The 24,308-nt window shown below is 44.5% G+C and overlaps 1 protein-coding gene across 1 annotated transcript in view; it reads right to left on the reverse strand.

Annotated features, from left to right (window-relative positions):
- Positions 1–6,837: 6,837 nt before the first annotated feature.
- LOC147896409 (CBS domain-containing protein CBSX1, chloroplastic-like) overlaps positions 6,838–24,308 on the reverse strand; it is a 51,909-nt gene continuing 34,438 nt past the window's right edge. Inside the window, exons 5-8 of the mRNA XM_087382529.1 lie at positions 7,929–7,981; positions 7,280–7,395; positions 7,144–7,201; positions 6,838–7,008 (exon numbers count right to left, since the gene is read on the reverse strand). Of these exons, the coding sequence (XP_087238655.1) occupies positions 6,925–7,008; positions 7,144–7,201; positions 7,280–7,395; positions 7,929–7,981 (311 nt within the window). The 3' untranslated portion in view covers positions 6,838–6,924. The remainder of the gene's footprint in view (positions 7,009–7,143; positions 7,202–7,279; positions 7,396–7,928; positions 7,982–24,308) is intronic.

The following is a 24,308-nucleotide window of genomic DNA, read 5'->3' on the forward strand; positions in this document are numbered from 1 at the left end:
ATCATTCATTCATTAAAGGGATTAATCTAGTGTATAAATTATTACTACAAGCCCATGTAGTTCATTCAATTCCCAACGTGATTGGAAAACAAGAGAACACCATGAATAGTTCCCGACAATTCTCCCTAGATAAAGGAAAGATATTTCCACTATAGTTCTCCCTAGCTAAAGGAAAGATATTTCCACTATAGTTTCTCCACTATGGTAAATGCTTTCGAATTTTGAGTTCTTTGAGACAGTTACTCAAACCTAACCCCTAGCCAAGCTAACCCTAAGAAAAGAGGCGAGTTCAAAGAGAGATTTGAAACGGCAGCCTTCAAAAGGGATTTATGAAGGCCAATAGTGCTCTAGAGCCCAAGAAAGCCAAGTACAAGCAGCTTGGCCAGGAAGTAAACCAAGCAACTACACTATGCATGGAGTTATAAGAAAATCTCAAGCGAGGATTCGACTAAGAGCTTGCTATAGCTTAAAGGTAGTACCTGCAGGTTCATAAAAAGAAGCCAAGAGCCTGGTAGACTGGAGTGCCAACCGTTAGGCAGTGCCTAGTACTAATGGTACCCATAAAAACTAAAAAGAACCAATACACAGAGTTCCCAATGGGTCAAACTAGTAGGGTAAATCTTTGAAGGGAGCTACAGCAATGCAACACATCTTGACTTAGAGGCAAACCCTACACACATAAGGAAGGAGATCTCCATGAACAAAAACATGACTACATTGGAGATGCAGGAGCTTTGAGTAGGTCTGGTGGCCACACAATGTGAAAGGATCGAATGGCCTACGTGAAAGGATCCTTTCTAAGCCCAACGACTTTTTAACATGATCAAATGGCCATTTCTTTTTTGTCTATGCTATTGCCTACGAAGACGCGGAGTTTCCATGTCATTCTTATCTCAAATATGCAAGATAAAGTGTTACACCTCAATGAGCCACTCCCTTTTCAAGTCCTAGCAACGCATGTAAATAAGAAGAGTCTATAGGTACAGGTGGTGTAGATGTTTGGGTTTTCTCACACTCCCTTGAGCCACGTGTCATGAATGTAAGCCCTTGATCTCCCCTGATTTTTTTTTATGTAAAAGCTAAGCTTTTGACTAAAGCACTAAAGGCATATAGGTGCTTTTCACAATAAAAAGACTATATAAACATTTCAAACCTATTCGATTTGAAGAGATGGTCTACTTGATTTGCAAGATTAAGCTTATTGGCATGTGAAGCTTTGGAGAGCCTCGCGATGACCTTATGCTCTACTCTCATAAGGCTAAAAGCTCGACTTAATATAGTGACCAAACTCCCATTTTCTCGAGGTTGGAGAGGCATGTAACGCTGTGGCTAAGTGGAGAGTGAGAATGTTACGTGCTCTACTTCGAACTTCCTGTAATGATAGTTGTCTTTTTGTGATGTCCAGAGTTTACTAAACGATCTGAGAATGTTGGAATCATCCCGCTCAAGGACACACGCAGATCCTCTCAAGGTCAGATTGGCAAGTTTTTTGGAGATTGTCTCTCAGTGTTCGATTAAGCTTACGACTATTGACATTCAGGTAATATACCAGTTTCTTATCCATTCGCAAGACTTATCCTCGGTGTTTATCTCAACACCCAGGGAAGGGCCCGTTCCCTCGGATTATAACTCTTTGGGGAAGGAAGCATGCCCCGCCTCCTCGCCCACACTGTGTGGTTATAATATATATTATAATATAATATATTTTCAATTACTAGTCCATTCAAAATTTCTTGTTTTCAATATGAATTTTTACAACATTCCTCTCATTTAATGCATGTTATCGATGCGAGGGAGCAAGGAAATCCAAGATGGATGCAAGATTGAAGGATGACTACACTTTATTCTTGTAGTCCATGTGACAATATTGTAAAAACTACAACGAAGATCAGTTATTGTATCGCCTTATTCATGTATTGGTTGAACTTGAGCTTTCAAAATATGGACATCATAAAATCAATAATAAATCACCACCCCTAACATTTGCAGGGAGGATTGGGTGCTAACGGACCCTGTGTTGTGTCTCATGTCCACTATGTTACTCATTCTCTTTTTTCCTTAAACAATTGATAAAAAAGTAGGACTCAGCTTCAATTTCAAGTTAGTAGTTACTTGCTCCATGATGCAAAGACTGCCTGCTGCAAATCTAGTTTCTCATAAGCATATGTAAAGGAATCTTGAAGCACTTAGGAGAAGGTCCTGACGACTAGAGAGCAACTACGTGCTGAATGTAACCCGACCATGACGGTAGCGCATTAGCAGTTCAAGCTAGAAAACAACTAAAGATGGCCTTACAACCGTTAGGACAATCTACTCCATACGAGTCAAGAAGCTCCCTAACCAAGGGCTCTATTTTTGCCCCTGCTACATGATACATGAAATGCTACGTAATCTAGATCGGGTAGATGGCACAGGTAACAAGCCACGCTATAGTTGCTGCTGTTTGTGCATGAATACTAAGCCCCTTGACTGGGAGACCATTCGCCATGCCGCCATAGCAAACATGCAAACATAGACTCTTTGAAAACATGCAAACCGTGCTTTCTATGAGCTTAAGAGGCTCACCTGCATGCCCTCCTTACTACATCCCCGAGCTCAAGCGAGCTCTCAGTAGGCTTGGGTAGCATGTAAAAGTGTTGGAGAGAGAAAACGTTGGAGATACTAGCGGGAGTAATGGAGCCGAGTGCATAGCCAATGTTATGAGAGGGTGTGAGGAGAAGGAGCCCGTATCTGAGTACTTGTGGCATGTCCATCATCACTCATGCTCTAAAGGCGCTCCTTTTTTGCACAAATTACGAGCTAGTAGCTCATCGATACTCCTGTCACGCTTCTCCAAAGTCTCTGCTAACCACGCTGTTTGGGGCTTTGTCCCACTCTTGATTTTAGCAAGCTCGTCGTCAGAGGGGCTTTGGATTCCTAGAGCTCTCATCCACTGGTTGCTCCTAGTGCGGCCATCAAGGATTGTGCACATTTGCTATTGTGGGTGATGGCTACAGTTGCCGATCATTTTCCCTTGAGGGTAACCTTGAAATTTGAAGGTTTCAACGGGCTTCAAAGCCTTTAGACATTCTAGTGAAGGCCAATGAAAAAATTCATGTTGCAAAAGAAGGCCAACAATTGAACAAGGTTTCAAAATTTTGCATATAAATATATGTGTTTACCCTTGTTTCCTTGCTTTTGAAGGCCTCTCAGATTTTGTCCTTCAATATGAAGGCCTTCAAATTTCAAGGCTACTTGAGGGCTATTCATGACCCAACTTCTCTCTCTCGTTGAGAAAATGGGTGTAAACTACTGTTCAAGAGTTGCATTCATTACTTGGTGTGGGAACTTAGCTAACTGCCATCCAAGGTAAAACCCACCACTATTAAGGACCCGTTGTACCCATTCCACGGGCTAGTGGGGGCTCAAGGTAGCTTATGATAATCACTTGTCACCGCTCCTCTTATCAAGAGATCCTATCCCACGACATACTTGCAAGTCTCCCATTATATATACAGACACACACACATAAATGTATATACATGTAAGGGTACCTATGCATATAAGCATTCACATTTCCCTATATGCACATATATGTCCATCTATCTATATACATATACATACATATACGTATACATGCATACATACATACATACATACATATATATTTATATTTATATTTATAAAGAGATTTATTTATTTACATATATAAGTTCGACTATAATACCTTAATTCCATCCTTGGGGCGATTCAAAGACATCCAAGAAAATTAATTAATAAGTATATTCCCATGAGGCTATAAGATCTAGGTTAGTATGAGGAGGTGCTAATGTTATCAAATATGTTCAAGTCATATATCCTCATTTTTCTTGTATAGAATGCCAAAAAAGACAAACTCGGGTACCAAGAATTCTCACCAAGGGATACAATTATTTTCACACCAATATCTAAAGTTCCATGTCATTCCTTTTTAGTCCCTAGTAATATATATATATCTCTCCCCTCAATACAATAGTATGTCTATAAGGTCAGAGGCCTATATTTCTTTCCATGTCCATACTCAAGTGTCATTATCATGTAGAAGTCGTGTATATACATATGTATTACTCTATTCATGAAGCAAGTGTGTGTGTGTGTGTGTGTGTGTGTGAGGGGAAGGGCCCTAAAATAATGAGGCAACAAAAGAGCAAAACGAATGTAGTGTGTGATTCAAATGAAAAGCTTCAATAGGAGTGCCCATGTATATGGTTATATAGTTATATATATATATATATATATACACCCTCACACTTGTGTGTATGTGTATGTGTATGCATATACCCATATACTTACATGTCCATATATGTCATATATCCATATATACTTACATATATTGATGTATATGTTTTCACCTCAAGTTGTGTTTTGGCATCCATGGATGCTTTGGCACATAAGTAAAGCCATAGCCATCATCCTTTACGTACATACACTATTGTACGAATCCAATACATCTCAGAGTCATGTCAATCCCCACAAACTAGAGGTATTAGTGTACTTGCTCCGTATCTACAATATGTGGAACTATGTTTCAAGTATAAACAAATATCCTCATTATTCTTTCCTTACTCTGATTAAGGTGATATTCCTCATATCTCATACTCTATAGGGAGCGTGGGTGTGTGTGTGTGTGTGTGTGTGTGTGTGTGTGTGTGTGTGTGTGTGGGAGTGTGTCCATGCATGCATGCGTGTGAGACATCTTCTAATGCTTGTCGATAATTCTCTTTTTTTAAATTGTTCGTGCATGCGCGCATGAGTGTCCGTGCATGCGTGCGTGTGAGACATCTCCTAATGCTCGTAGATAATTCTCTTTTTTAAGATCGTTCACACGCACGCGCATGTGCGTGTGTGTGTGAGATCTTGTAATGCTTGTAGATAATTCTCTTTTTTAAGATTGTTTCACGTAATATACTAACCATTGAGGTATCGCTATGCAAAAACTTCTACTCGCTATGCAAAAACTTCTACTATGATACATCCCTACTCTCACAATTATCCACATGCTTTTGGGCATTGGCATCCCATTTAATGGGATTGGATATATTGATGGCAAAGTTAGAGGATGTTGCTATCCTTCACAAATGTCTGTAGCTTGAAAAGAAAATCTATCTAAACTCAAATGGCATGGCCGAATGACTCTGGATGGGAATGCCTTGTGTGCTGAGAGTCTCCATTGATCAAAGGTGTTTGATCATCCTCTTGCCTTGCAAAAACCCCAATGCTCTTACTATTATTTTACTCATAGGCATTCAGATAATGTGATGTGTTCATGCCGATGGTACTCCATTACCCTTTCCTGGCGGCCATGCAGTACAGTTTGGGGATGCATCTTCCACCCTTTTAGCACTTTTTTTGATGCTGCATTGTTTCTTCCTAGTGCCAAAGCTCGTGCTCGCTTACTCGTCTTACCTATTGGATTTATGATGGATCTTTACATCACCAAGCTTCTACTACTCACCCTTTACACCTGGCTAATGTCTCAATGGCCAACTCATACAAGGTTTTGCTCCCTCCTCTTTTGACTTTGCATCAGGAAAATCAAGGTTAGTTTATGAATCACAATCTCAAATGGTAGCGTAAAAGATTGCAACGACTTTGAGGGCGACTTTGATCCTGCAAGCTTCATCTTCAACAACAGCTATTTCTCTGATGCTTGGTGTTATTTCCTTTGGCCAACTCCTGGCATGTAGACGTATTGCTCATAATGTCTATCACATATGTCTAGCTCCAAGGGAATCCTCGCTTCATCTTTTATAGCATTGCTCTACGACTCAAGATTTCTTGCTTTTCCATTCCTACTACTTGCTTTGGCAAGCTTTTTTTCCTATTCCACATTTTTCTGCAGAGCCCCAAATTTGATGTTTTTTAACTCGGGCCCAATATTGGACACTCTAGACTCTGTGGAGAGACTAAAAACATCATCATTGGAGATTCTACTCTTTTCATGTTCCACTATTTTCAGATGTCGCATTGGCAAAATCCCTTTATGATTGACAATTTGTTTGTCAAAGAGATTACTTTGTTTGCATGGCTTACAATGAAATCTTCTAATATTGTAATTACATGTCTCAGACTTTGAGGATCGCTTTTTCTAATGTAACCATATATGGATATTACCAAAAAAACAAAAAAAAAGTGTCATGAGTTGACATCTAGCATTGTAATAAAGGCAAGCTATTGCTACTCTACGACTTTTTGGCACCTTGACTTCTCATTCGCACATGAAGGACCCACTTCATACAAGAGAAACTGTCCTCCACCTAAGAGATGCCTAAACCAAGTGTTTAATTTACTTCACCTCCTTGACATTTGACATCTCAGATCATAAAACTCGGCATTAGAGAAAATAGTTTAATCATACACTAATCCCCTCACTTACTTTCCTACAGAGGCATCCTAATAAACAGTAAGCCTTATTGAGTTAATTAAAATGAAATCTTGGCTTGCTGGGCAAACCTCACTACACTACCATGGTGGCGAACATGAAGCCTGTGCCCAGGTCCATACACAGGACTGGATTTCTTAGGAATTTGCCAACAATGAGCCATCGTGCTCTAATCCAATGGCGCATATGGAAGCACAATGTTTCCCTTCAGTAGCTCCCATGCTCCTTCACAATGTCCATACTAATAAAGATCCAGGGCAGGCAGTTTGAATGGCAACAAAGAGTAATGTTATAGATAATGCCATCTAAATCTCCTCTCCATACATCGCTTGTGGTAACATGACCCACCATTTCGTTAGTGCAAGGGTCAAAGAATAAAACAATTAGCATTGAGAATAGAATGATGCCAACACTGCACCATAAAGAGGATTTCTAACTATTCAAAAATTAGAAGATCTATATTTTCAACCTGAAGAATATCATTTGTTTATGTGGAATTACAATAAGACGTATAAGTTAACACTTTATAGCCCAGCCACTTTGTTTTCTGCAGCACGTTTGATCTTAAGGGCAGCCCTGACAACATTCCCTCTTGTCAAGAGTCCAACCTGCAAAAATGATGACGCTCAATACTCTGCAATGGCAGTATACTGGTCTTTCTAATCTTATAACAAAGATACATATGTGCAACACCAGAAAATTCCCAACAACCAGCGAGAACAAAACAGCAGCGGTGGTCATACTAGTTTTCCAGAGTCGTCAACCACTGGCAGCCTTCGATATTTGGTTTCAAGCAATAACCTGCACGTATTTACAGCAATGATCAGAGTGCTACTTGTTGGGATATTGCCCCCTGCATGATGATCAGTCAGTGCAAACCTGGCTGCATCCTCGAGATTTGTCATCTCCCGAACAACTAAAGGCGAAGGCGTCATGACCTCAGCAACAGTCTTCCCCTGAGTCTTATTAAGAAGTTTTTGAATCTCTCTGAATGTCTGCAATATGAAAACACTAAATCATGAGCAAAATAACTTACCCCAATTCCCAATGGCCGATGGACACATGAGCGGTGGCAAACCAGAAGCATTTACTACTATCATGAATGGGAAAGATATTAACATTAAAACCGTTTGAAAGCTTCGGTGTGCCTCAAATCACAAACTGACTCAAATCGTATGTCCTCAGAACCACTAGCAGTTGTAAATACTCATTTGCTATTCCTGGTACTTCGCAAGAAAGTGGATACATGAGCAATCTGCAATTAACTACTGGATATACACAGAAATTTTCTTCGCTCTGGTGTACATCGTTGAGAGTCGAGATGACAAAACATTTAGCCAGGCACAATTTCAAGTCAATATGCACTAGCCCTTGTTAATCTTGTGCTCATCCATAATTTAATACGTAACACAGCATGGTTGTTTCCAGCAGGGCATGGACCACGCCCGATAGTTTTAAATCAAACATGGGCAAACACAAACGTACAGATCCACCAAAACTTTTGCATAGCACAGAAATATCAATATACCTTCCATGTACTGCCAGCTTCAGGGAAGAGTGATGAATCTGATGTCCTCTTGCCTTCAAAAGTCAAGTTTATGCAACTGTTAAACCCTCTCTCTCTCTCTCTCTCTCTCTCTCTCTCTCTCTCTCTCATGATTAATGCATGGCAGAACATGATAGGAGCTACTCCCGATCCAGGAGTTTCTTTGTGTTCCCAGTTTCAGTTCACTTGTAGGTGTGCTAGACACCTCTAATTTTCCCCATGGAGACTAATCTCATGATGATTTCAGTTTCTTTGTCTCATAGGCTCTTTTGGCTATCCATTGACATTAATAAATCTCTCTCTCTCTCTCTCTCTCTCTCTCTCTCTCTCTCTCTCCAGTACAGCATGGATGCTCCTTTCTCTCCCCTCCTATCACACGAGGTCAACCAGGTTACAGCTACACACATTCCGGACTTGGGCCCGAGTGATCTTCCAATGCAGTTGGGCTTCTACAGAGATCACTTCTTACATATCACAGTGGAGGGTTTCATTGATCCACGAGGATACATGCAAATTCACCTACCCCACTCACTGAGGATCTCTCTTGAGCAGTTCTAAGTCTCTTCACACAAACTTCATATCAAGAGGGGCAGAGCAGAGCGGTTACCCAGGGAGAGGCGCATATGCACACTGTGTGACATGCAGGAGGTTGAGACAGAGGAGCACTTCATCTTCAGGTGTCCTCTTTACTATGAGATCCGAGGGCATTTCTACTGCCTCTTCAGAGATATTTGGCCCGTTTCCTCTCCTACCCAGACCAACGATGTTTGGCTGGTTTCATTCATGAGGTACTCAGACACCGTGAGAGGATACTCCGAGCACGGAGACAGGAGCAGACTTCTTCCTCGACTAATATCTCTCATAGCTCTATCACGGAGTTCTTTCAGCCAGATCACATAGACCCCCACGAGACGAGACCTTGGCATGACCGTAACTCGGAGCCTGTGACCCGACAGCTCAGACAGAGGGTTGACTCACAAATTTTGGTGCCCTTCAGTGTGATCCTCATGTCCATGAGGGTGGCTCTATCATTTGTTGTCCGCAATTTAATTACCATGAGCCTTGTCGGTACATCAGCCTTACCCACTCTCCAAGCTGATTCACAAGTGAGGTTGACGCCCATCTTTTCAAATAAAGCCTTGGCATCTGACATGGAGGTATCTCCCACTGCTAGGCCTCTTACTAGTACATTCATAGCCTTGCTGCTACGCCTCTTTTCATCCTCCAAAGTTTCAGAAATGAGCTCTTTTTTGGGTGCGGTTGTGCCTTTTTTCAGTACATCCTTCCATGCAAGCATATCTGCCTTCCCCTTCGTGATTTGTTGTGAGAACTCAGCATGTTTCCCATGCATAGTGGCTTGTAAGGCTGCTATTTCTTTCTTTAGCTGCTCATTCTCCGATTTCAGCTCATCAATGAGCTTACATCCCTCTTCTAAGGTCCCCTTTGCGTCCTTGAACTGCGTCATTTGCTCTATGATGAGATTCAGTTCTTCTTGGATAGGTGGCTGAAGCTCCTCTTCCTCCCAATGTGCACCTGCTTTTAACTTCTCATTCTCATCTTTGAGAGTGGCGACTTGGACTTCTAGTATCTCAATTTGGGAGGCAAGAGAGTTGGTTTTCTCATCGAGCATTTGAGTTACCTCTTTGGCCCATTTCGTTTGCATTTGCACTTGCCATTTCTTTGTATCATCTTGTAATTGAGCACATAGGTTGGAGAGCTCATCGTTCCTGCTTTCCCCTAGTTTCTTTTGTATGCATTCAATCCCAGCATCCTGAAATTTACACACCTCCTTGATTGTTGATATGCATCCTTTGATGTTCTTGTCTTCTATTTTCTCCGATTTGGCCCAAATGACACTATACTTTTGCTCCTTTTTGCCTCTTGTTTTCTGGTCCTGTGAGCTGCCCATTGATCCCATTTGGCCTCTTTCTTGATCAATCATGACGGGCTGTTCTGTCTTTGCAGGTACGATCAGTTGGAGAGGCTTGTAGCAGCCCCCCGTGCGGGGGAGGTGGGATAGTTCGGTGGAGAGGTTTGTTGGGGCAGGCAATGTGCATACCAAGGGCCCTGTAGGGGCTACCAGCAGCCAAGAGGGCTGCTGAGCTACCACCTATCTTGCCGCAGCTCCACGCAGGAGCGCAACAGCGCCAGCTCCATGACGGAGCATACAGCAGCAGCAGGGGGGCTGTGAACAGCCCCGTGGGCTGTAAGCAATCCTTTAGAGAGATCCCACGGGGCAGATCAGGGACCTACCGGTCCCGTGGAGCACAAAGACCCTCCCGGCGATGCAAGAGGGGCAGAATGGCAGGAATGGCAAGGCAGACTAGCAGGAATGGCGGCAGCTGAGGGCTGAGGCAGTAGGACTGAGGGGTGGCAGGGGGCTGAGGGGTGGCAGGGGGGCTGAGGGGTGGCAGGAGAGCTGAGGGGTGACGTGAGGGCTGAGAGTGAGGGCTGAGCAGCTTTCTTGCTGGCCTCGAGCTGCATGCCAGCTGTTGAAGCCATTTGGAGCGTGCTGAAGTGATCTTGAGTCCACTCCTTGAGGCCATTCTTCCTCATTTGGCATCCCTTTGCCTCAGGCTGCGAGTTTCCCTCCATTGGATCTCTCTCTCCATTTCTAAGTGCTCTTCTCCTCGTGGGAGCACTTTCTTTTGCTGTAATTCTCATTTTGAGCCCTCATTTGCTCGCATTCAGAGCCTTTCACTGCTGTCTTTTCGGGCTACATGATTGGGTAAGCCGTTGTTCCGGTTCTTTCCAATTTCTGCTTCATTTGCATTTTGGAAAGGCCTCGTGTTGCCTTGGGGGATTTTTCTTGCAATAGGTACACCTTGGGACAGCAAAGTCTCTTGCAGGCATAAGATTTGAAGCTTGGGCAAAATTTTGTTACTTGATTCTAAGAGGTTGCCTTTCTCTCATTTGCTTTGCCAGTTGGTGCATTTGTCTTGTATTTCAGCACCATGTCTAGTGGCAAAGATAATTTGTTTGGGATGCATAGGCCTAATGACAAGCTTGATGGCACCAATTATCCCATGTGGTCATACATGATGGGACATGTTTTGGTTGCCAAGAATCTATGGCATATTGTTTCAGGTTCTAAGGCTAGGCCTACACGCACTGTCACTTCTTGTGCTACAGCTACTGCCTCTAGTTCTTCTTCAAGTGATGGTTCTAATGCTACTTCCAGGACACCTGCACCTCCTGCTACAGGTGCATTACCTCCTACACAAGAGCAGATTCAGTGGGATGGTCATGATGCCAAAGCACATGCCTTGATTGCTCTTTCAGTGAAACGGGTTATTATTCGTCATATCCGGTCTTGCAAGACAACTAAGCAAGCATGGGATCAGCTTGCATCTTTGTATTAGGTGCGGAATGAGGAGATGGTTGCCCATCTCTGCAAGAGTTGAAAGACTTGAACTTGAAGAGGGTGGTAACATGGATGCCTATCTCACTAATGTGAAGGATTTGAAAGAGCAGTTGCCCAACATTGATGAGATTATGCCTGATTCTAATCTTGTTTCTAATATCCTTGATCGGTTGCCTGATTCATATCAAGGCTTTGCTACTACATTGAGGGGTGATGCCAATCATTTCTCATTTGACCAGCTTGTTGCTCTTCTTCTTCAAGAGGAGCAAAGTCGTGTGAATCGCAATGCTTCTATGGCTAGTGATCAAGCATTTGCTGCCCATCACAAACACAAAGGTAAAGGCAAGGTTTCAGCTGGAAAACCCTCTCATTCCCATGCTGATCATTCACATGGTGCCTCTTCTTCAGGGGATAACAAATAGAAGAAGAAATGTAATTATTGCAAGAAACCTGGGCATGATATTTTTGATGCAGAAAGCGCATAGCATCTGAAAAGAAGAAGAAAGAGTCTGGTCTCGCAATATTTGGTTCTAGTGCAGAAGATCGACATGAGTCTGCTAATTTTGCACAAGACCAGCATTGGGCTTTCTTGGTTACATGTCAATATAATCCTGATCTTCATGATGCTTGTATGACAATTTCAAATGTTCATGATGCCTGGTTCTTTGATAGTGGTGCTAGCAAGCACATCACTTCCTGCAGGAAGTTATTCAGCTCATTAGAGCATATACATCTCAGGGGGGCAGTGTCACATGTGCCAATAATGCATCATATACCGTAAAAGGTATTGGGCAAGTTACTCTTACTTTTGTCTCTGGTGGTATTGTTACTCTAGAGCATGTGCTTTATGTTCTAGGCATTCGTAAGAACCTCATTTCTATTTCATCCATTGCTACAGGTGGCTTTCAGGTTCTTTTTGATGATGTTTGGCACATTGACTAGAGGTCTTTATAGATTTGATATGCTTATGACAAATGTTTGGATGATGACGCTGCACTTGCAGATGCACATGCCTTTGCTCTTGATTCTACCATGGAAAATACTCATTTGTGGCATGAGAGGTTTAGACACCTCAATTTTGGAGCCCTGGTGAAGTTATATAAGGAGGATAGGTTGTTGATCTTCCCAAAATGCATATGCCTACAAAACATGTTTGTGAACCATGCTTGCTTGGTAAGATGCACCGTACTACGTTTCCCAAGGATGGGAGAGTTGGTGCTTCATGTAAGCTTTATCTGGTTCATAGTGATGTTTGTGGATCCATGAGGGTTGCAGCCCTTGGGGGGTTCTACTATTTTGTCACTTTATTGATGACTTCACCAGGTACACTTGGATTTTCGCATTGAAATCCAAAATCTATAGTTTCTTCATGCTTCAAGCACTTTATTGCTTTGGCTGAGAATGAGAGTGGGCTTCACCTTAATACAGACAGGGGGGGTGAATACATGTCAAAGGAGTTTGCTGGTTTTTTGGCTTCTTGTGGCATCAATCTGTAGACAGCCGTCGTATGGCTGCCCCATGTCAAAGGTAGCGCCGAGTACGAGGGGTCCCACACCCTCGTCTCCTAGCCACGCTATGCCTCCCTACTCCCAAAAAGAGCCGGCTGGGATATGGGGAGGGTCTCCTAATGTCCTTATATTCCAGGATCTCCATGATAATCCCATGCTTATGAGATTTCTATAAGCTTGATTATTCACGTGTCACCTGAGCGTCCCAAGGGCCTTTTAGCCCCTTCATTTAATCCATTAGTCCAAGGTACCATGAGGGGGTTAGGACCACACCAAAGACCTATAGGCCCATATTGCCAACACCCCCCATGGGCCTAACCCACGAATACAGCTTGACTAGTCAACAAGTGCTGCACACCCACCATTTGCTATGCTTGGATGCGGTCATGTGTGCAAATTACATCTTGAATAGATGTCCTACAAAGGCATTGCAAACTATCACACTTATGAGGCTTGGACGGGTCATAAGCCTCGCATTTTCCACATGAGAACTTCTAGATGCTTAGCTTATGCTCATGTGCCTTCACAGACACGCACTAAGTTGGATGATAAAGCTGTTAAATGCATTTTTCTTGGGTATAGTTCAAAGAGCAGGGGCTATAAGCTATATCAGCCCCGCATGGGTAAGAGTTTTGCCAGTCAGGATGTTGTGTTTGATTAATCTTCCACTATGCCTTTGCTGGACTGTCAAAAACAGCCCGTTGTTCATGTCCCAAACATATTTGACAGCTTGATGCCTTTGTTTCCATCCGATGCTTGGGATTATGTTCCATCTCAGGTTGTCCCTCCTCCATCTGTTGGTCATTTACAACCATGTGTGCATGCATAAATTCAGCCTGATATGCCTATCATTGATCGGGATCATTTGCACCGGGCTCTTGACCATGAAACAGCTGAAATTCAGAAGCCTAAAAAGGTACCCCGTTGGCTCCTTGACACATTAAAAGACAGCAAACAAGACACTCCTCTGCCAGCCCATACGAGAGCAGCTGTCCGGAAAGAGCATGCTAGTTTTGCCGCTTATGCTTTGGTTGCTACAGCATGCAATGAAGAGCCATTATGTCATCAAGATGCCTTTCAGAATGATTGTTGGATGAAGGCCATGCAAGCTGAATTGGATTCTATCCATCAGAATGACACTTGGGAGTTGTGTGATTTGCCTTATGGCAAGAATGTCATTGGAACTAAGTGGGTTTACAAGATCAAATGGAAAGCTGATGGTTCAGTGGGCCGTTACAAAGCCCATCTTGTTGCTAAGGGCTATGCTTAGCAGCATGGAATTGACTTTGAGGAGACTTTTTCTCCCACTTCCAAGATCACTACTATTCGCATTGTTATTGCCTTTGCTGCCCACTTTCGTTGGCAGATACATCAGCTTAATATTAAGACAGCTTTCCTTCATGTGCTATTACAGTCGTAACACTGCTCTTGAAACTCCGAGGTAGTCTCCTCAGTACCATCAAGGCCAAATGGCATAAGTCTGTTGATAAAGCTGTCAAGTCCATTTTTCTTGGGTATAGTTCAGAGAGCAAGGGCTATAAGCTATATCAGCCCCGCACCGGCAAGTGTTTTGTCAATCAAGATGTTGTGTTTGATGAATCTTCCACTATGCCTTCGCTGGACTGTCAAAAACAGCCCCCGTTGTTGATGCCCCTAACATATTTGACACCTTGATGCCTTTGTTTCCATCCAACGCTCGGGATGATATTCCATCTGAGGATGTACCTCCTCCATCTGTTGGTCATTTGCAGCCACCTGTGCAGCCATAAATTCAGCCTGATATGTCTCTCATTGATCAAGATCATTTGCACAGGGCTCTTGACCAGGAGAGAGCTGAAATTCAGGAGACCAAAAAGGTACCCCGTTGGCTCCTTCACACATTAAAAGACAGCAAACAAGACACTCCTCTGCCAGCCCGTACGAGAGCATCTGTCCCAAAAGAGCATGCTAGTTTTGTTACTTATGCTTTGGTTGCTACAGCATGCAATGAAGAGCCATTATGTCATCAAGATGTCTTTCAGAATGATTGTTGGATGAAGGCCATGCAAGTTAAATTGGATTCCATCTATCATAATAACACTTGGGAATTGTGTGATTTGCCTCATGACAAGAATGCCATTGGAACTAAGTGGGTTTATAAAATCAAACGGAAAGCTGATGGTTCAATGGACCATTACAAAGCTCCTCTTGTTGCTAAGGGCTATGCTCAGCAACATGGCATTGACTTTGAGGAGACTTTTTCTCCCACTTCCAGAATCACTACTATTCGCATTGTTATTGCCTTTGCTGGCCACTTTCGTTGGCAGATACATCAGCTTGATATTAAGAGAGCTTTCCTTCATGTGTTGTTACAGTCGTAACAAAGCTCTTGAAACTCCGCGGTTGTCTCCTCAGTACCATCAAGGCCAAATGGCATGAGTCTATTTTTTGACCTACTGCTACCAGCTGATCCCTCAACACCTTGACCTTCGTCAAGTGGTTACGTACTATATCTCCTTCTTCCATATCAAGATTGTAGAGTTGATGCTGAAGAAGCAAAATTCGGGAGGTGTTGTCCGTCTCATATAGATCCTCAGAGTGACCCACGCCTCTACTGACACCTCGGCCATCTGGATATGTGGAAGAACAGAGTCCGCCGTAGTCCCTATGATTAATGCCAAGGCATGGGCATCTCGGTCTTTCCAAGCTTCGAGCTCGTCTCTGTCTACTGCCATGACTACCTCCGGCTTCACCTCCACTCCCGTTGTCAGCTTCAACAACTTCCGAGCCACTAAATGACTCCGGATCTTCACTTTTCTGATCGGGTAGTTGGTCCCATCTAGTTTCCCAAACTCTCCTAAGTTAGGGATAGTGAACGAGAGAAAACTCGGGGAGGAGGAAGCGAGAGCAGGGGCTAAGAAGCTGTAGAGGTCAACATCTCTGGTATTATATCACACAGCAAAGTCAGACAAACTCTATTTTTAGTAGACCAAACCTCTGAACGCACCTAACTGGAACCTGAGTCACCCTCCTTCTCGCAAGGGCACAATCCTAAAGTCATGGAAGTCGATTCCCTAGAGCTTCTAAATCAAGGTCGTCCTTTAGCAAGGTCCCTGCCTTCAGGCTCCCACACTTGTGAGCCTCCTACTTGGGCTCTGATACCATGTTAGAAATGACCCAACAGAGGGTACGCACAACGGAAGACTGATAGTATTGCCCAGGAGCTCACACAGTGTGGTGTGGGGTATGGAATCACAAACTTCTTAACTTTTGTGCATAGATTTGCAAGCCAATAAATAGAAAATGCTCAGAAACAAATATAGAAGCAAAACTTTATATTTCCGTCCATCCAAAAACTAGGACAGGATACAATACCAAAAGGTTCTTCAACTACAAGCCTGGCACTTCTAGATCTCTGAGCCCGCGTGCTCCACCTCGAGCATATGTAGACACTGTGTCTAGATCCCTTCCACCTTGCTGTCCGGAAACCAGCCTAGGTGGGCAGCACCTCTAGCTTAGTCTGCAGCTTGTTCTGGGTCACCTTCACCTCCTGAATGTAGGCCCAAGGTAGGTCCTTCTGCTGCTCCTATCTGCTGGTTGAGGGCTGCTCCAAGTGATGCTGAATGAGGGCTGGAGGCCCTCCTTTTATAGGGCACAAGGCCTGCCCCAAAAATCGACCAGCAGCCTCAATCTGGCCGACCAAGCTGCTATAAAACTGCCCTAAAGGGGCTCTCATAACTAGGGCCCCTGGCCCATAAAACTAGGGCTTTGGCCCTCACTTCAAGGCAGGGTCCCAGCCCCTATGCAGGCCTGCCTGGCTGTCCCATATGGGCTATAAATATGCCCTCCCAGGGTCAGTCCCTTTTGCTGCTGCTCCTGCTCTCCTGGGTGCCCATTCTCCAGCCCTAACCAGGGCTTCCAAACAGGCCCCAAAACCTGCTCCACATCTGCACCTGCACATCCACCATAACTGCGCCTCTGCCAAGCCATTTTTCCAGCGCCGTACAAAGCAGTACACCCTGTAGATGTCAGCACCATGTGATCGCCTCTTATTACGAGTTCCTTGTGCTGGCTACTGCTTGGCCTTCTGCTGCTGCAGATCCATCGTAGCTCCGGGTACCCTCCATCTCTTTGATTCTTGCCCACATGTCAGTCTCTCAAACCCTAGGTTCACCCCCCCCCCCAATGCTCTCCTCATATGGGGGCTTACAGATGGGGAGGTGACCTTTCCAAGATATAGAAGCCTGGCGCAATGACGCAGCAACTCACGGGGCTTGAGGCTGGCGCAATGGCACACAATAATGGCACAGTGGTGCACTGCTGCTGGTGCGACTAGCAATGGGGCATGTAAGAAGGTTCGCGACTAGGACGCCAAGCTGGATGTCAGGGTAGCTGAAGGGAGTGGTTGAGGGGTGGCGTGGGTGGGCTGAGGGGTGGCGAGGGGGGCTGAAGGGTGGCGGGGGTGGGCTGAGGGGTCATGGAGGTGGGCTCAGGTGGCGAGAGAGAGAAAGAAAGAAAAAGTTTATTAAAGTCTTCGGAAGACCGATGAGTCTATTAGACTGTGAAAGTCTTGGTACAAACGAGCTGTGAGGGTGGAGCTACTAAACAAGCATCCATACCACAGAATGCAAAAAATGCAAAATGATAGTACTAAGTAAAACATAGTCATGACTACATACCAATCTCATCATCATCATCATTATTGGCAATGACAAGCAATGGAAGCTCAAAAATCGAAGCAAGAAGGAGAAAAACAAGATGCTATAATAGATTGTTGCAAAACTGAGAGTGGAGGCTCAAGCGAGAGCCAACATAACAAAACCCTAGGGCTAACTGTCCTAACTGGACTAAGTGTCCTAACTAACCTAGGTGGTACATGTACTAACTGTACCAATAGTCCTAACTGACTATAACTAGGCCTACAAGGCACATACCAAGGAAAAAGTGGCATCTATGGATAGCCCATAGGATGGCCTACAATTAAGAAGGGACACACAAAACAATCATGCTATCTAATCTAGCCTGTCCCATTAACCATCCTTTTTAGAGTAACCTTATTTCACAACCAATGCTTAGACCACATAAAAATAGTCTAATTGAAATAGAAATGTTGCCAAGAGAGTTATCAAAGCTTCATATCCAAAACTCTATCTCCCTTGAGCCATTATCTCAACGTTGGGTGGAATGCAACATATGACTGGGGACGTGGGTGCATTGGTGCTTGTGGTTGTGGTGGATGTAATGCAACATCTGACTGAATTGATGCTTGTGGTTGCGGCTGTGCTTGGGGGCGTGGGTGCATTGATGGAAGGGAGGTCGAGGCAGCTCCTTCTGAAGTATCCTGGACATGGCTCAGGATACCTAAATATCTAAAGTCATGGTTGCACATGTTCGTCCCGTACAAATATAGCAACCTTTAACTATACATAGTACAACAGATCAAGTTACAAAAGGTACTAAGTTTAAAGCTTGCCGAAAAGCCTCAAACTTAGGTCGAGGTAGAGCTTTCGTAAAAAGATCTGCCAAGTTGTCTTCAGTGGGAACATAAGATAACTCAATATCACCGAATCGCTCTCTGACATAGTGATAGTGAATCTCAATATGCTTTGTGCGAGCATGGAAAATAGGATTCCGTGCAACAACCTAAGCATTCTGACTATCGGTGAAGATGACGGTAGGAGCAGTCTGACATGCACAAACATATGCAAGTAGCTTCCGAATCCAAACACACTCCACTGTAGTTGTAAAAGCTTTCCTGTACTCAACTTCACAGCTAGAAGTAGTAACTGTACTCTGTTTCTTACTAAACCAAGAAACACATGAAGTACCAAGCATAAAATAGTTGCCACTGTGTGAGACACGAGTGTCCGAACAACCAGCCCAATCACTATCAATGAATCCATTCATGACAAGTGAAGTATCAGCCCCATAAAGAAGGCCTAAATGCTGAGTGCCTTTGAGATATCTGAAAACACGCTTCACGGCATGCCAATGGTGAAAGATGGGCTGTGCATATATTGCTCAACTGTGAGACAGCATACTGTAGATCAGGTCTCGTATGGCATAGGTAAATCAAACAACAAACTGCCTGCTGATAGAGAGTGACATCACATGTACCGCTGCCATCCTCAGAAGAGAAGTAAAAACCAGGCTCTAATGGTGTGGATACTAGCTTGCAATCCTCAAACTGAAAATGCTGCAAAAGCTGTCCAATGTACTTGGATTGTGACATCAAAATGCCCCCCTCACTCCTGGCAAATTGGATGCCCAGATAGTAGTGCAAAAGACCAAGATCAGACATAGCAAATGTCTGCTGCAAATCAAGTTTAAAATCTGTAATTTGCTGAGCATGTGTCCCAGTCATAAGCATATCATCCACCTAAAGGACTAAAATCAACAAATCTGTCCCACGCTTGCGGATGTAACTGTAGGGCTGTTCTGAAAGCCAAGTGTGAGCAAATGAATATGAATCCTCGAATACCAAGCCCGAGGTGCCTGCTTCAATCCATAGAGGGCCTTTTCCAAGCGGCATACCTTGCTTTCAGAACCTTCAACCTCAAAGCCAAAAGGTTGGGAAACATAGACCTCTTCCTGCAAATGCCGGACAGAGGACCAAACCTCTGATGTTTGAGGAGTCGGATCCATTACTACTATAGGACAAAGACGAAGCTCGGGAGAAGCTCTACAACGATGACAAAGACGACCAGGCGATGCTGGCGAAGGATTACGTTGACAAAGGAAAGGGCAAGCCTAACGGTGGCAAGTCCAAGAAAGACGACTCTGACGACGCGGAGACTTCAAAGAGGAAGCAAAAGAAGAAGTGCTTCTACTGTGATACGCCAGGACATTTTGCAAAGGACTACAGAAAGAAAAAGGCGGATCGGAAAAACAAAAAGGAGGCCGACTCATATTCAAAGGGAGAGGCCAAAGCAAATGTGGTAATTAAAGAGTTGTTCCTGGTGACATCAACGAGTGTTATCGAGGTCAGATATGTTGACCAAGAAATCACAGTGAGGATGTCTGACATAGAGATGTGGGTCGATGAGGAGTACAGGATTACACAAGCTCTTGGTGGGTGCCTTGATGAGGTACAAGGTTTACTTTCAGAGCAAACACACAAGCAGTACAACAATCTGGTATGTACTTGATATTTTGCATCTGAGCCTTTATAGCATGCTGGGAGAGACTCTGCTCTTCATTTTTCTCAAGAGATACGAGATTGGAAGGAATTGGCCTTCTTCGAAGGCAAGGCAGAAGGGAAAGTATTGGTGCTTCTTCAAATCTCGGACGCAGATTGCTAGAAGGTGATGGACAAAGAGTACTGAAGCCAGAAGAGTACATGCTTGAGAACTCAACGAGAGTTCATGGTCCAGGTTATATGGAAATATCCATTGGTTGCAGACCTTGCCAAAGCAAGGACGGGTTGAAACAAACCCTCAGAGCATGGTGCCTGGAAGACTCCAAGTTGTTCACTCATTATGAGGGGGACAACTGGAAGATCACGACGGCTGGATTGCTCGAGTTCGAAGGCAGGAACGTAACCGAATATGGTGGTGCCAGGAGGTGCTACCAAAGATGGGCCTGTGTACCAGGATGGTGTGCGGAAGCGGAACCAGACCTGGTGGAGCAGGAGCCACTGGATGAAAAACCAAGAAAATATTTCGACATCAAAGCAATCCAAAGGACTACGATCCGGGAGTCACTGGAGCATCATCATCGACGTGTTGGCATTGGGCCTGGATGTGTCGGTGAGAGGGGGAAGGTCACCTCCCCATCTGTAAGCCCCCATATGAGGAGAGCATGGGGGGGGTGAACCTAGGGTTTGAGAGACTGACACATGAGCAGCAGCATGGCTGCCATGTGGGCAAGAATCAAAGAGATGGAGGGTACCTGGAGCTACAATGGATCTCCAGCAGCAAAAGGCCAAGCAGTAGCCAGCACAATGAACCCGGAATAAGATGCGATCACATGGCGCTGACATCTACAGGGTGTACGGCTTTGTATGGCACTCGAAAAATGGCTTGGCAGAGGTGTAGTTATGGTGGATGTGCAGCCGCAGATGAGGAGCAGGTTTTGGGGCCTGTTTGGAAGCCCTGGTTAGGGCTGGAGAATGGGCACCCAGGAGGGCAGAAGCAGCAGCAAAAGGGAATGACCCTGGGAGGGCATATTTATAGCCCATATGGGACAGCCAGGCAGGCCTGCATAGGGGCAGGGACCCTGCCTTGAAGTGAGGGCCAAAGCCCTAGTTTTGCGGGCCAAGGGCCCTAGTTATGAGAGCCCTTTTAGGGCAGTTTTATAGCAGCTTGGTCGGCCTGTTTGGGTCGGCCAGATTGAGGCTGCTGGTCGATTTTCGGGGCAGGCCTTGTGCCCTATAAAAGGAGGGCCTCCAGCCCTCATTCAACATCACTTGGAGCAGTCCTCAACCAGCAGATAGGAGCAGCAGAAGGACCTACCTTGGGCCTACATTCAGGAGGTGAAGGTGACCCAAAACAAGCTGCAGACTAAGCTAGATGTGCTGCCCACCTAGGCTGGCTTCCGGATAGAGGTGCTGCCCACCTAGGCTAGCAGATAGGAGCAACAGAAGGACCTACCTTGGGCCTACATTCAGGAGGTGAAGGTGACCCAGAACAAGCTGCAGACTAAGCTAGAGGTGCTGCCCACCTAGGCTGGCTTCCGGACAGCAAGGTGGAAGGGATCTAGACATAGAGTCTGCATATGCTCGAGGTGGAGCACGCCGGCTCAGAGATCTAGAAGTGCCAGGCTTGTAGTTGAAGAACCTTTTGGTATTGTATCTTGTCCTAGTTTCTGGACGAACGGAAATATGAAGTGTTGTTCCTATATTTGTCTTTGAGCATTGTCTATTTACTGGCTTGCACATCTATGCACAAAAGTTAAGAAGTTTGTGATTGCACATTATCAGTCTTCCGCTGTGTGTACCCTCTGTTGGATCATTTCTAACACTATAGGCCTTTGCTGTCCTATGGGCTGCACCTTCCCACAGCCTCCCATGAACTGTTGTGTAGCTGCTCTCAGCTCCCACCTAGGACCTACAAAAAACAAAGTCCAAGAAGATCAAGACCCGAACCAAGAAAATGGCAGAACTACGCCATTGAAAGGAGAAAAATTACTAAATTGAGTAATGAAAGACGGCAAAACCTATGTAATTGGGAAGAAATGACTCCATATTTTGCCAAATCAGATATGTTTTGAGTCAATGTGAGGCAATTTTATAAGGTGTAAACCACTATATTCAGGTTGTTCACGTTTATCATATATATCAACCTCTAATCCTTCCGCAGATAGGCTTTCTTTGAGGGACATGACACAAACACAACTTTCTTTGTTCGACGACATCTTGTGGAGTCATGCTCCCTCCGAGATGTTCCATTTACTCCATTCAGAGCTCCCCATGCTTCTGTGGACACATCTTGGGAGATTCTAGCTAGTATCACAGCATGGCATATTTGGAGAGCCAGATGTACAGAGGCTTTGGAGAACTCCCAGGTTCACCCTTCTCAGACTATGGCCAATATCTGGACAGATACTATACACACTTTGATGGCCATTTGGGCGAACATACACGGAACCTCCAGGACTGCTACTACTAGGAGGGTTGCTTTTCTCATAGTCTAGAAGGATTGTCCTTTCTTCTCTGACTCTCCTTCAAGGATGAGGTCCTTCAGGGATGAGGTTGCATTTTCAGCCGCCATCCGGGATTTTTGTTTGCTCATTCTGAGCTGTTTTTCCTCATGCTTGACATGATATACTCCCGCACTTGAGCTTGCTCTCCGGTATTCTAAGCTTTTTTTTCTCATGCTTGACATGATGTGCTCGCGCACTTGAGCTTGCTCTACAGTTTTTATTCATACTTAATGAAGTGCTTTTCTTGAAAAAAAAAAATCCTTCTGAAGATTGAGAAAGTCTAAGATCTAAGAAAGCACAAGAATCCCCTCTTGAAGTGCAATTCAGTTGTTGGAGAAATCATAGCCAAAGAGTGTTTTGGTGTGAAGTGTTGGTGTGTAGTAATAGGTGATCTAGTACTAGTCTATGTGTGTGAGTCATGTGTGAGTGCCACGTGTCATCATGGGACTAATCCCATATTCACTAGGTGCTAGTGTGTGAGTGAGTAGCCTATATAAGGCTTGTACTTCACTTGTCTTGATATACTTGATGAATGAATGAAAGCCTTCTTCATGTCTTCATTTGAGCATTATTTCCTCACACCCTCTCTCTCTCTCTCTCTCTCCCTTCACCATGTTTCTAACATGGTATCAAAACCACCTTCCATAGCTGCCATGTCATCCTAGCCCTAACCCTAATTTTGGTTCAGCTCTTCGTCCTGCAGCATGCAGCCGCTTGCTCCATCTCGTCCCTTGTTCATTTCTGCTTCTAGCTATCTCTTCCACTCAGCTAGCTCATTCCGTCTCCATTCAGCCTCTCCTTTGCAGCTATTTGCTTCAGTTCTTGCCTCCATAGCCAGCCGCCTTGGTTCGAGATCTTTTGGAGTTCTAGGCACCCTTCGTAGCCTCCTCCCTTGCTGGTCCGATCCTTGCGCCTGCACGTGTGGGCCTTCAAGTCTATTTCAGATCTTTTGTTGCCACAATCTACATCCCGTGTGCTGCTGCTGCTGCATACCAGACAGCCTCCGAGCAGCTCCAGCGCCATAGCCGCCACTCCTGAGTATTGTCTACGCCTCCAAGTGCTGCATACAGGTCTGGCTCTGCATGTCGGAGCACACCAGGCCTCCGAATATCTGTTGCAGACATCTACAGCACATCTCTTACAAAAGTTCGAGGCCATTGAGGCGTTCCCGAGCTGTTTTGAGACTGCTGCATCTTAACCGCCTACACCAGAGACAATTTCGAGCTGTTTTGGAGGCCTCTAGGACATCTATATCAGCCGTTTTCTGCATCATAGATCTGCTACAGCATTCAGAGCTGTTCTCGGGAGACGACTTCCACTTCAGAGATCTACTGTTGTGTTTTGGAGATTGTTGGTCCTTCATCTTAGCTCGCTGCCCGCCTTCCCAAAGTTCTCTTCAATCATGACTTCCTTGTCTTCAAGTTCTATCCTCGTGGAGAAGTTTAAGGGGGAAGGTTTTCCCACATGGCAAACCAAAATGCAGCTTCTCCTTATGTGTGAAGGAGTTTGGGATGTTGAGGATGACCAGGTTGAGTTACTTGATCAACAACACTAAAAGATTTGGAAGCAGTAGAATGCTAAGGCCATTGCCCTCATTGGTCTATGATTAGCTGACTCTCTCATCCATCATGTGGATTTCAAGTCAACAGCTAAGCAGATTTGGAGTCGCCTCGAGACCTTCTTTGGTAATAAAATCACCAACTCTAAAGTCTTTTTGAAGCTCAAATTTTATTATCTAGAAATGGAAGAGAGTGATGAGTTGAGTGATAATCTAGCCAGGTTTCAATCTCTTGTTCAACAACTCTCAAGTTTAAAGAGTGTCCCTGATGATGAAGATAAGATGGCCGTCCTTATGAAGAGTATGCATGG

Source organism: Dipteris shenzhenensis, chromosome 12 (genome assembly GCF_047967505.1).
Source record: "Dipteris shenzhenensis isolate YYH24624 ecotype China chromosome 12, Dip_SZ_1.0, whole genome shotgun sequence".
NCBI classification, from domain to species: domain Eukaryota; kingdom Viridiplantae; phylum Streptophyta; class Polypodiopsida; order Gleicheniales; family Dipteridaceae; genus Dipteris; species Dipteris shenzhenensis.